Raw genomic sequence first — 13,826 nt, 5'->3', positions numbered from 1 at the left:
CTAAGAGAATTCCTCAACTAAATACAACAAATGGAAATAGATTTAATGCAAGAGTGTTTCAATTCATCTCGAGAGCCGAGTTAGACATAAAACTAGAGCAAGCATACTATTTACACCTAAAATAGCAAAGAATACCCATTACAGTTCGACCATTTTCTCAAAAAAATTAAGACCACTGAGACTTTCGAAAGAAAAAAGAAGTCCATAACCCACAGTCACAAGGTGAAATCACTAAAAACAAAGATAACCCCAACTCCGAAACAAAACAGTAAAAAAAGTGGAAAATTTCGTCGTCAACCAGTCAACACAACAATTTACCGAGAACCAACTAAAACTACTCAACAATGGCTTAAAACACGCAATTAACGAGGACCCCAACATAGAACAACTAATTGTCGATATAGAATCCGCAATCAGGACCTCAACCAAAGAGTTTCCCCTATCACTGGAAGACCAATCAGCCATCAGAAACCTCACAGCAAGCGTCATCGAATATACTAACACGCAACAAAAAAGAAAAAATAAAGACCAAAAAGTGTTAAAAGAACTTAAAACGAAACCAGTATATTATATAAAAGCTAACAAAGGAAACGCATTAGTCATAACGGACAAAGACGAATACGATCAGAGAGTCCAAGAAAAAATTGATAATGGCCCCTACAGAGAATTCAGAATCAACCCCCTACCAGAAATGGTCAACAGAACCAACAAACTCGTCGAAAAATGCTCGAAAATTTTAGAGTTCGATAAAAAACAAATGAAGGAACCCGCACCCTCACTTCCACGATTCAAAGCCTTACCAAAGATTCACAAACCTGGAAACGAAATGAGAGAGATTATAACAGCAGACAGATCCCCATGCCAACGCATCGCCAAATGGTTGGTAAAGGAACTAACCTGCATCCTAGGCAGCTCTCACAGTTTTTCTGTAAAGAACTCCAAAGAATTCGCAGAAAAACTAAAATTGGAAAACATTACGGGAGATGAAGAAACCGTATCATTCGACGTAAAAGCGTTATACCCAAGTGTTAACGTAAAAGAAGCTATAAGGATCCTTGAGGAAGAGCTCCTTAAAAAGAAAGTCAACAAAATTAAAATAATGAATTACATCCAGCTAACACAACTCTGCATGGAAGAAAATTACTTCACCTTCAGAGGCAGATTCTTTAAACAAACAAAAGGCGCCCCTATGGGTAACCCCTTATCATCCCTCTTAAGCGAACTGTTTATAAGCAGAATAGAATCCAGCTTAAAAGAAAAAAATTACCTACCAAGAGTATGGATCAGATATGTAGATGATGTATTCGCAATCATAAGGAAAAACAAGCTACAAGAAACTTTAAAAAATCTCAACAGTGCACACAGGAACATTGAATTCACACACGAATGAGAAAACAACGGCTGCCTACCATTCTTAGACTACTACTTACACAACACAAAAACGGCATATTCGAATTTAGCATCTACAGGAAACCAACGAGCACAAAACGTGTCATAACCAACAATTCAAACCATTCATTCCAACACAAAATGGCTGCTTTTCATCACATGATACATAGAATGCTCACGCTACCCCTTACACAAGCAGCCATCAATGAAGAAACCACATACATTAAAGAAATAGCGGACATCAACGGATACCCTCAAAACACCATCGATAGAATCATAAAAAAGAAACGAAGGCAACTACATTCCAGGAACATGACGACATTGACAGCAGAAAAACCAAAACAAAGAAAAGTCGCTGTAGTATACAATAACACTGTCTCGAAAGGTCTAAAATCCAAGTTAAAAAAGTTCAATATCGACTTAGTTCACTCTAGTAGAGCACACCAACTTGAATGCCTTTTACCATCCGCAAAAGACCCAATTGACCCATTCGAAAAATGCGGAGTATACAAAATAGAGTGTGGCTCCTGCAACAAAGTATACATCGGACAAACCAAAAGACCCTTATCAGTAAGACTTGAAGAACACCTGAAGGAAGCAAGAGAAGCACCGAAGAAAATGAACCCCCACATAAAATCAAATGTCGCCAGACATATAGTAAAGGAAAATCACCACATCAACAGGGATAACGCCCAAATAATCAAAAATGTAAGGGATAGCTGGAAATTAGAAACGGCAGAAAGCATCGAAATTCATAAACATCAGACCACAACTTTACTCAACGGCGACAAAGGCAACGTGTCATCGTGCCTTTTTAGATACATCCCAAAAAACCGACAACCAGTCGACCTAACTACCTGTATGTAAAAATAAAAACAACACCAGACCAACCCCGCCACCATTTCTTACCTGTCACCCCCAAGGACAATAACCTTAGGATTTATTAATATTAAGTTTAGTTTTAAAAATAACATGTTTATGGTATAAATAGTTTGTAAGATTGCTAGATGTTTTAATATTAGGAATTCTCCTGATGAAGGCAAAAGCGAATTTGCCGAAACACGTGTAGAGATACACAAAAAAAAAAAAACTTTAAAAAATAAAAGTTAGTATATTTTAAAAAACAAAAATAACCGCATTTAAACATTTTCGAAGTAACGACCCAAAATTTAAAACAAAAAAAAAAAACTGTTTATTTTAATTTATTAATTAAAAATAATCTTTAAAATTATAAACGAACAATAAATTCTTAACAAAACATTTCCAAGACTGATAGTAAATATTTGTAATATTAAAAATAATAGTAGCAATTGTATTTGATTATTAGAATATGTAAATAACAATAAACATTTCCAATATACTACTGATGGTAGGTTTTAGCAATATTCGAAATAGTTATGTGATCACCCAAAAATTCAATTAAATGAAATATTGTTGAAATTTAATACCTATATTAAAAGATTAAGATTTATAACTTATCTCCTTTACATATGTTGAAAAAAAGGATGAGTTAGATTGGGTGATCATTCCAGCATTGGGGGTCTATATTAATATTAAAAATTTCGCATATGCCTGAAGAGGTATTAATATTTATGACTTTAGATCTGCGTTAGAAAGAGAATACAATAACGAGTCCTTATCTGATATTAGAAAATTTTCAACGAGGGACCTTCTAGCCTTCATTTGAAAAGCTAAATATCTTCTATTCGATTCGGGTCAGTTATAGCGAGAAAAATGTACCACATTAATATATCTACTTTGTTTCTTATATATGTTTATAAATCTTTAGTCTCGGTACCTCTGTTTCTATTTTTATTTTAAACATTTCTCTAATGCTGTATTGATAAAATTGATTATTTATAATCCTTTGACGACTATACATTTTCTTTTCACGGACTCTTCATTTTGTTCATATAAAATTTAGAAAATGTTTTGGCTAGAAATTGCTCTCATTGATCGATACCTTTGATCACGGTTGCCACTTATGATACTTTAGTACCAAAATTGGTACTTTTTTTTCGTTTGGTACTCATGTTCAAAAAATGGTACATTTTTGACGACCCAACTTTATTGTGGATATTTCCAATTAATTTTTTTTTATAAATGCAACTTTGTACTATTTTATATTTTGTTCATTTATAACACACAGAACGAAAAAATAAAAAGGTCCTTTTTTTACAGAAATGGTACCTTTTTAAACCAATTTTGGTACAGGAAAAAATTTTAAAGTGGCAACCGTCCCTTTGATAGATTTTTGAACAAAGCAAAAACAGAAATATACTGAAATACAAGTATTTCAAATACGGGAATGCTTGTATATTAATTTTAATTCAACTTCTCCAATGAATTCAATATAACCGCATGAGAATTATAAAGTTATGTTGATAAAATTTTCCACACCCTTTTATTTAAATTATGCTATATTTTTTCCATAAGTTAGAATGTATAAGGGATTGATTGTTTAATATGGCAATACTTTTGTAATCTTTATGATTTCAGTAACAATTTCTTGCCATACTTAACTTTCATATAAAAAACATCATTATTTAAAAAAATCAGCAAACGTTTGAGATTAATCGATTTATTCTAGAAACCGAAATATTATTCTACTCTTTCAAGTCTAACTCCATATATATGTACATTAAATATAACGCAACTCTAGGGTTGCCGGCATACGCCTGAAATGAAATAAATATTAGGCGATACTTAATGAAAATATATAACAAACTTTATGAGAATTATAAATTTATGTTGACACAATTTTATGTACATTTCCTTTTTTAAATTATGATACATTGTTTGCCATAAGTTAGAATGTGTAAACTGCTTGATTGCTGACGGTACAACACTTAGCCAATCTTCATTCTTTTAATGAGAGTCACATCATACTTTTAGCTTTACATATATCAGAATAGTAGAAATTGATGCATTTTGCTCAAGAAAATGAATTGGATATTCATTCTTCCTCTTGTGCATGCCAAATCCTTTATAGGTTTATTAGTTGCATTATAAATCTGGTTTCTGGCACTAGCTTTAAATTTATTGATTGCATTGCGATCATCTCATCAAAATTAATGTTAAATCATATAAAAGTTATAAAGTCGCATTGATTGAATTTTATATACATTTTGTTATTCATACTTCGGGATTTGTTTTCCTTGCAGTTTACACTGAATATGCATATACATACATATATAATAATTCATAACACGTGTGATATATACATATGTATTTGAGTAATTGAAAAATGATGTTTTTGTTTTCTTGTTTTATTTATGGCTTATCAAAAGTATCTACAAATCCTTAGATACACGTACAATTTATGTGTGCGCTAATCAATCTAAGTTTAAAGCAAAATATTATTGATTGAAATATGTTATATCAGTGGATGAAGAAGTCTTTACAATTATCACTTTTGTTTACAAAAAAATTATTTGTTGTGCATTACTGATAAGAGTAGTCACCAATGCTTGCTTCTAGGTTAATATTTGGCATTTTGTTATCTCTCTAAAGAATCCTAAAAAATGTGAGAGTATGAGTCATATGAAGTTGTTAGAGGGTTACCCAAAGCATTTATGAATCATAAAACACGCGTACGGTATTATAAATATATTAATAACTACTTAGCTACTTTAGAAGTGTATAGATTAAAATGTCCAATATGACTAATTCAGTGGAAAGAACTTTGTGTTTACATCACAGTAGTTGGTAGTAGGGTAATAGGGTCCAGAAGCAACGTTGATGTCTGGTTGATTTATTAATAAAAAAATTACTATTAGAAAATAAACTAGATATGATATATGAGGTAAATAAGCCTATTAGTTATACAGATTGTGCTGTATTTTTTCAATTTCTTATTATTGCAATAGAAAATTATAAAATATATATTTACTTTAGAGAAGTATAAAATATATATTTACTTGAGAAAATTATAAAATATAATATATATTTACTTGAAGTTTATTAACCGTATTTTACTTGGAATGTCTATTTGTTTATACTAAAGACTATAAAAAAAAAAAAAACAAATATGATACTATACTTTTAATATTACTGACCCACCTATAGAGTAATTTTTTATTTAAAAATATTAAAGTTTAATACGAAAGGCAAAAACTCTCTTCAAATAAAATGCTGATAACCCCCATAAATGGAAAAGTTGAAGAAGTTACAGAATTGTCGGAAATAATATATTCTGTTAAGGTAATAATTTTTAAAAGAAAGGAAAATTTTCCAAAACGCTTCTTTTGAACATTAAATTATATTTAGAGTGTAGTCTTCTAAATAGGTAGTGCTCATACAATATAAACACCTATGAACTATATAAACCTATGAAAATAGGTGCAGTCCAATGCATATATCACAAGACAGATTAAAATTTTAACTTATTTTATTTGATTAATATATCAATATCTCGTTTGATATCAATTTCATACTGAAAAAATGTAGTTAAAATGACGATGGCGATTTGCATTCAAACTAAGTAACGCATATGCGTCGTTTTCTTGCTACACACCTAGAGGTGAAAATTTAATATCTTAAATCCAACTTGTGCGGCCAATAAGGGAAATTATACATTTAAAGTCTTTGTTTTGGATGCTCGCCAAGCCATTAGTTTGCAGACTTCCATAGCGGAATGCCTTAATCTTTTTAAGTCTGGGCATTTACTTCCGTGTATAGTGTACATGTCCGATATAAAATTTTTTGCCATTATTTAATATAGCTTAGCTAGGTTAATTTGGATTTTTTGCTACCCATCGTAGTTTTTAGTTTTTGTTTTGCAAATCTTTTGAAAATATTTTTAGACATCTTTTTATGAGATCAGTATCTGTTTTCAATTTTTATTCGGCACATCTTGGGAAATAACAATATTTTGAAAATATTATTGGGTATCTTTTATTGAAATCAATATTTGTTTCTCTGCTAGGAATGCTTCTGATCTATGTCTGACCCAATTGCATGAAATAAAAAAAAAATTTTTTTCAACGAGGGATTAAGCTTGTAAATTAAAAATAACAAAACGACGAATCACTTTATTAGACATATAGTGTGTCATTAATAGAGTAGTTCTGGAAAAAACAAAACAACTTATATAATATCAGAAACATTGATATGGACTATAAAAAAAGCTTCCAAGAACCCCCGGGTATATGTACCGGATCCACTCGTCAATGTCGACGTACAAGTGCCGTTCAACACCCCCCAAAGGCATTTTACAAGTAGGTCCCATTGGGTTACCACAACAACACCAACATAAAAAAAAATGCAAACAAATATGATATAATTAAACCTCAAAAAATATTTATTAATATCCAACTTATTTTTAATATTATTATATACTATCAGAATAGTCTATTTCGTATAAGAGATATATAGATTTACGGTTTTTTTTGTTTAAAGTAAAAACCCTAGCAGTTTTAGATATGCAGATAGTTTGTTACCCTGTTACAATATTTTAAATGATATCTTTTGGTTCTAGAAATGAAAAAAAGAAACGCAACAAACTTCATTTAATCATTGATATGATTAAAAAATGTTCAATAATGTTTTGAGAATACGTAAAATTCTATTATATACTTCACTAACTGACAACCAATGTAAGAACATAATAGAAAGCAATTATTTATTTAAAAAAACTATAGATAAGATTTTTTCAGCTAAATTTCAAAATTGTTTTTATATTATTTTATTTTTTATAAACGAATATAAAAAATAATCTCTCTTGAAAAAACAAAGATTGATTTTATCAATATGTACTGCAGTAATTTTATGCAACTGATAAAATTCTTTGAAATTTTTTCTGCAACATTTCTTGTCAATAGTTTTTGGACTTTCAAATCTCAGTACTTCAATAGAAGTGTATATGCGATTATCGAGTGATTTTCATTCACAAAAAGATAATAAATAAAGCACTGGTTTTATTTTGAATATTTAAATTTAAACGAAACGAAATAAGATATAATGCGAAAATATATTGAAAAAAGTAAAGCAAGCCTTTGGAATGCTCAACAAAATATTGAGATTTATTAATATCTCACTCTTATCAAGAAAATAATACACATATCAATGCTAAAGCTCCCTTTTTACATAGCAGTGAAAACTGATATATAAATTTAAGTGGCGTTCAATGCGTGCAATATTTAGTTAACCGAAATATCTTTCAAATTTTCCGGCAAAAAACACAATGTTTATCACCAAATTAAGACGCAGAGGCAGTGGCGTAACTACAGGGAAGCAACTGGAAGCAACGCTTTCGGGCCCCCGAATTTAGGGGGCCCCACTATAAATTTTTGTATTCATTGTATTTATTTTTAATAAATTCTCAAAAGTGGGACGAAACGTTTTTTGTTGGAATAACTTCATATTGCATTTTATAAAAGATACGTAAATTTTAAATTTAAAGTACATAATATGTTGTACTTCAATAAATTTAAACTATTTATAAAATAAAAAAGTTTTTCTAAAAAAAATATGTGTCTTAATCGAGAGACTTATATGGAAGCTATATCTAGATTTAAATCCATTTGAAAATAATTTTGTACGTTGTCTTTTGCAAATATCAGTACTGTATACATCAAATTCCATTTGAATACCTTTATTAAAAACGGAGAAACCTCATTTCCGATTGTTAAGTTTATATCACAGCTACAAGAAATAGACGTCCAATTTCAATCAAATCAAATGGTGAAAAGGGTCGGCTCCCGAAAAGTATGTGTGTAAAGTTTCATTCGAAGAGTTCAAAAGCTGAGAGAGTAGTTTGAACTGAAAAAGTATATATATATTGTACTGATATATACTTAATGGTATTTCCGACGTTTCCTTTAATGCGTTACGAAAATCTTGACAAACCTTATATATCCTTTTCACATTTTTTCGTGTAAAGAGTATAAAAAGAGGGGCCCTTTAGTATGTTGGTAGGGGCCCCTTAGTTAGAATTTGCTTACAGGCCTAAAAAATGTAGTTACGCCACTGCGCAGAGGTAGATTACTACTAATTAATAAAAAATATTAACCAGCAAATATAAGTAATTTGGTAATATTCTATGCAGGCCTGTATAAATCATTTCGAAAAAAGTTCACAGGGATGACTGTTCGCTCATATGGAGATATGTGGGATAGTAAACGGATACAAAAATGGATAAGCTGCATTTTAAATCCCAAACACAATCTCTTATCTAGTGAAACTAAGCGAAAGCTGTTTAATTACTATGAGTGAACGACATAAGATTTCTTTCATCTAGACCCCGAGACAGCAGAATATCGATGAAAATGAAAAAATTGAGTAACTGGTCAAAAGAATATCTAATATGTAATAAATCATCACACCATAAAACGTGGATAAAAGAGCTGTAAAAAACAAAAACCTTACAACAGCGGACCCTAAATGGAATTAACTAATTGTCCTAATGCATCTAAATCAAAAATATATAACGTATGAAGAACTGTAGTGAAAAGTAAACGTTCTAGAAATCAGTCAAAGTCAATATCAACTCGAATATAATATCATAAGTATTAGTTATCAATGTTTTCAAATTAAAATATAAAGAAATATGGTAATTTAAAAGGTTCAAATTAAACTTGTAAAATTAATTGTAAATTAAAACTTGTAAAATTAATTTACAATTAAAACTTTATTAAATTTTCTAATCCAGTACTTTCAAAATTTTATGATTTCCAAGAATATCAATATAAACTTAATTATTTGAAATAGCAAAACAAAAACAAATATTTTTTTTAGAATTTTAATATCAAACAAATAATCCCATTTATACTTTTCAAGAACTGATAAGAGAGTTTACTTTTCTGCTTTTTTTAGATAAAGGTTATTGCAACCTGTGGTAAATTGTTTATTTACCAAATATAATCAAATGGTATGAGAGTCATAAATTTCACATGACGGTGCATATCAGTGAACACCTGTTGCCAAAGTTTACATTATCTAGGCATACTCTAATCCTAACCACACACAGAAATATAGAATACTGATAAAATAATTATTACACCGTTCTTGATGAATATTTAACAGATTTTCTAAAAGATATACATATTTATATACACATATAATAATGATATATATAATGTTTACGTAAATGTTAAACATATATACCTATATGTTTCTGAGAGTAAATCAAATGTAAATAAAGCAACTTTTACCACATAGAGTACTTCATAAAGTATATGACCTAATGCGACTGGGTCCTTTCTAATTCTGTCCCTCATAATAGAGGGACAAAATATAATAAAAGACAAAGTTCAGGATTTCCAGATCACTAGACAATTTTGTACCGACAGGCAGGCTGAAAAAACGATGTTGTAGTAGCTGAATTTAACAAAATTTGTGTCAGCGATTGGATACCCGTCGCATCTGAACCGAAAAAATGAAATACATTATGGGAAAATACCACAATTTGATACTGATAAATTGTAATTTAAAGCAGTATTTGGATTCGAAATACTTTACCCATCAAAAAATAAATTTAATATAATACAGAATTCATACATTAACAACAACTATATTTGATAATATTCTCATAAAAAACTTATTTATAAAATTTAAAACTCACCTTAGAAATTTGTTCTAAATTATTCTTTAATATAAGCTGAGCTTCTTCAGAGCTTTTGTGTTGAAGTTCTTGTTGCCAACGTAGAGCCTCAGTGAAAATATCATCATCATTACCGGTACGCTGTATTAAAGTAATTTAATAATTAAAATTACATAAATAAAAAATATAATAAAAAAACTAACCCATTTAAATGAGGTTGGCGAATTGTATAAACTTGTTTTGGCCTCAATATTTAAAATTCTATATAATAGGAAGATTGAGAATAGCGAAAGAATCAACGCGAGGAAAACACCCAAATATACGAGTTGTTGTTCTGTTGGCATCTTAATATTTATTAATAATTTTTTACTTAATAACTTAAAGTTTTCAGTAGCGAACTGCACCGTTGTCTTTGGTTTAGCCATAACAGTGGTGGGCGATGATGAGGTTGAAGGTGTTGGTGTTGATGATGTAGATGTGGATGCAGTTGAAGAAGCTGTACCAGCAATAATCATAGTTAAATTTGTAGCTGCACTAGCGGCTACACCGGTGGTGGATGTGGAAGCGGATGATGTATGTATAGGAGCGGTAGGTGGTGCAGAAGCGCGTACACCAACATTTCCATGACCCAATCCGTTGATTTGTGGAATGTCTAATTGTATTAAAAAATTTATTATTTAATTTAAAATGTAAATTAAATCAACAAAATAAATCTACCTGAACCTCGTCCCTTCCCCTTTGTCGTATGACTACTATCACCTGCTGTAAAACTTGAACTGCCCGCAGTACGTCTTAAAAGTTTTTGACTAGCATCTTCTTCAGCTGCGTTACTAGCAGCTTCATTGTCAGCCAATCCGCGCGGTGGACTCTCATTGCCGCTGACTGAGCAACTGCTATCATCTTCAATTGAGTATTCTTCAGAGATTTCTATGTCTGCAGGTGTTTTTGTTATTACTTCTGCAGGTGCCATTGGTGGACATACACTACACATAAGTCGAAAAGCGGATTCTCGACTTATAAAACTAGCAAAAACATGTCTTTCGTCGGCTGTTGCTACACCGACGGCATTTGGTATAATTTTGGCTGTTTTTTCTTTAGAGATTTTTGTAACTGATGAAGTAGGTATGACAACCTGTACATGAGGAACGGTGTGTTTAAATAATAGTTTAAAGAAATACTTCAGAAAAAATCTTACCTTAGTAACATAACCGAAAACATTTGAATAAAATGCAAAATGCTGTTCTGTTATATAAAGATGTCCTTGCAGTAAAATATCACTGACTAGGGCACATGAAAAATCTATCAAGACAAATATTTTTGATTAAATCATTTTATCAGAACATATATATATATATATATGTAAATATATACATATACGTATATATATATATATATATATTAAGTATACACAATAATTCTTTTTTAATCATTAATTTTTATAAATACTTTTACATTTTAAAAATTTATAAATTAACAAATTAAGTTTTTGTCCTAAGAAACCAAAAATACCGTAACATTTGTTAAGAGAAAGATTTCAATAATTGTTAATAGCATGTTAAAAAAATTATTTAAATCTTTTAATTTAAAATAAATAGTTAATAGTTTATAGTATATATTATTCGATTTGAAAACTATATGTATTACAAATATTGTCACATGCCGAGTTAAATTAGACAACCGACTTGTTCGGTGTTCAAAACCAGACTCCCTCTTTATTTTAAAATTAAGATAAAATTGAGCACATGTGTTAGTCACACTACATACAACTACAGTAAATAAGTTAATATGCGACAGCTCGATTATTCTGAAATTAACTTATCCTTGAGTTATAGATTCGCTGTATTAAGTCATCATTGTCTTCATTGTAATCATCAACAAAAACACCATGGTTTTATTTCATCGCTGCTAACCGCTGTACTATAACGATGTTTATTTTTCTGCCTACCCTCCATATTACCTGCCGAATCGGGGAAATTTCTTTGTGGTCCGCGGTATGTGACGCCCATTTCTCAAAAAAATGTATTTTTGTACATTTCTTTTACTTTTTTTCTGGCTTTATATAGTACTGATATCAGTGGCAGCCGATCTTGCAGGAGATACTGCTTACTAAGAGTCCAAAATAAGATTTTGGGATACGCTAGCTGCTTCCCCAAACTTCAGAACTGAGAAATCACATATTGAGAAAATATCGGATAATCGCTTGAAACAACGACACCCTATTAAAAACTATACGTTTATTCCTATTAGATATCCTTTGTCACTACTTCTAGACTCTAACAACGCATTGGAATTTTTAGGCTATATAGTTTGAATTTGCTAACACTACGTTATAAATGTATATCTCGGTTTATATTGAAAATTAACACAACTTTATGAATTATTTGATCTTGCAACCAATCAATTCTATCTTCTGTATACTTTTTTATATATATCATTCAATTTTTATATTTATATTATTATGTTGTTATACTTACAATTAATAAGTTTTTCATCCTTTGGAACTTGAGTGAAATGGCGATGAAATTTTTTCACTCTGGAACTCGAAACTTCCTTTCTTTTTTTCTCTTTTTCCGGTGGTGTGGTAGTGGCAGCAGCAACAGTTGCTGCCACGGTTGTTTGTTCATGTTTTGCCGTGTTGCTGCTGTTATTGGAACGTAAAGAATTACTAATATTGCCTACACTTACGGATGATGTTGCTGGAGCTAATGTAGTAGATGTGTTGATGCTCTGTTTAAGAGATCTAAAATTTAAAATAAGAATTCAAATTCAATTTCATATTTTTTTAAAAATATATTTTTATTAATTTATAATTATATATTTTATTAATAATATATAATAACGTCATTAATAATAATTTGTTTTAGTTTAAAGACTTAAGATAACTTAAATATATAATTTGCTTTACGTTTTATTGCATTGAAATCTCTTGTTTTTAAAAAAGTATTTTCTTGGCACCTGTCTTATGTCTTCTGCACTCTTATTATGGGTTGCTTTCTGGTGATTTAATAAACCAATAATATTTAGTGCCGAGTATTATAAGATACTCCATTTTTAACGGAATATATATTATTCGAATTGTTTTTATATAGATACTTGTATTGATTAATATCTAGCATTTTATTTAGAATATCTTGAATACACACTAATGGTTTATAACATATTTTTTTTTCAGTAGTTTTAGTTAACTTTTTTAATTATTTTTAATTGATAAAAAGGCTGAAATTATAAATAACAAATAAATTTTTATTTGAAATTTGATTTTTTCAAATTATACATAAATCTCAAGAGATATATTTTATAATAATTATATTCATGGTATTCATTGCTATGCTCTAAGAGTAATGGAATTGGTTTCTGTAGTATTACCATATATATTAAGATAGTATTAAATAGTATTAAGATATATATTACAAAATATACCCTAATATTCTTAGTTAAACTTATAGAAGTTTTATCTTAGAACCAGGATAATTTCATTATATTATCAAGACATACAATATAAATAAATATAATGATATTATTAAAATGTTTATAACCATGGAAAATATTGAACTCAGTTTTGTACAATCGTGCGGGTTTAGGGTTTAATCATTGACAAATAAAAAAACGTAGGTTTTGTTTTATATTGTATCGGATATAACACACAACCTTAGCTGTGATTTTTTTTTATAATTATTATATTTTCAATAAATTTCTTATTAATAATTATTTTTAACATTTTGCTGTTAAGATCATTTTGTTATATTTTTAAGTATGTTATAAATTTTTATCAATTAAAATGTTTTGTTTCTATGTTATTTATAAAAAAAATTTTCCGGGTGTTATATTTGAACATAAGTTTAGTAGTATTTTCCGATTTTACTATTTATATTATAAATGTTTGATACACTAAAAT

General features: G+C 29.5%; 1 protein-coding gene across 1 annotated transcript; it reads right to left on the bottom strand.

The window, feature by feature from the left end:
• Window positions 1-9,928: 9,928 nt before the first annotated feature.
• Window positions 9,929-12,676, bottom strand: LOC119666534 (uncharacterized membrane protein C20F10.07-like; the record flags this gene model as incomplete). Its single annotated transcript, XM_038075816.1, has 5 exons — window positions 9,929-10,072; window positions 10,135-10,583; window positions 10,649-11,063; window positions 11,127-11,230; window positions 12,406-12,676. Coding segments are annotated over 5 exons (1,383 nt in total), but the record flags the coding sequence as incomplete, so codon positions are not given.
• Between the last annotated feature and the right edge of the window lie 1,150 nt (window positions 12,677-13,826).

Source organism: Teleopsis dalmanni, chromosome 1 (assembly GCF_002237135.1).
Source record: "Teleopsis dalmanni isolate 2A chromosome 1, ASM223713v2, whole genome shotgun sequence".
Classification (NCBI taxonomy): domain Eukaryota; kingdom Metazoa; phylum Arthropoda; class Insecta; order Diptera; family Diopsidae; genus Teleopsis; species Teleopsis dalmanni.
Note: the sequence above shows the minus strand (reverse complement) of the source record. Positions and strands in the feature narration are given on the sequence as shown.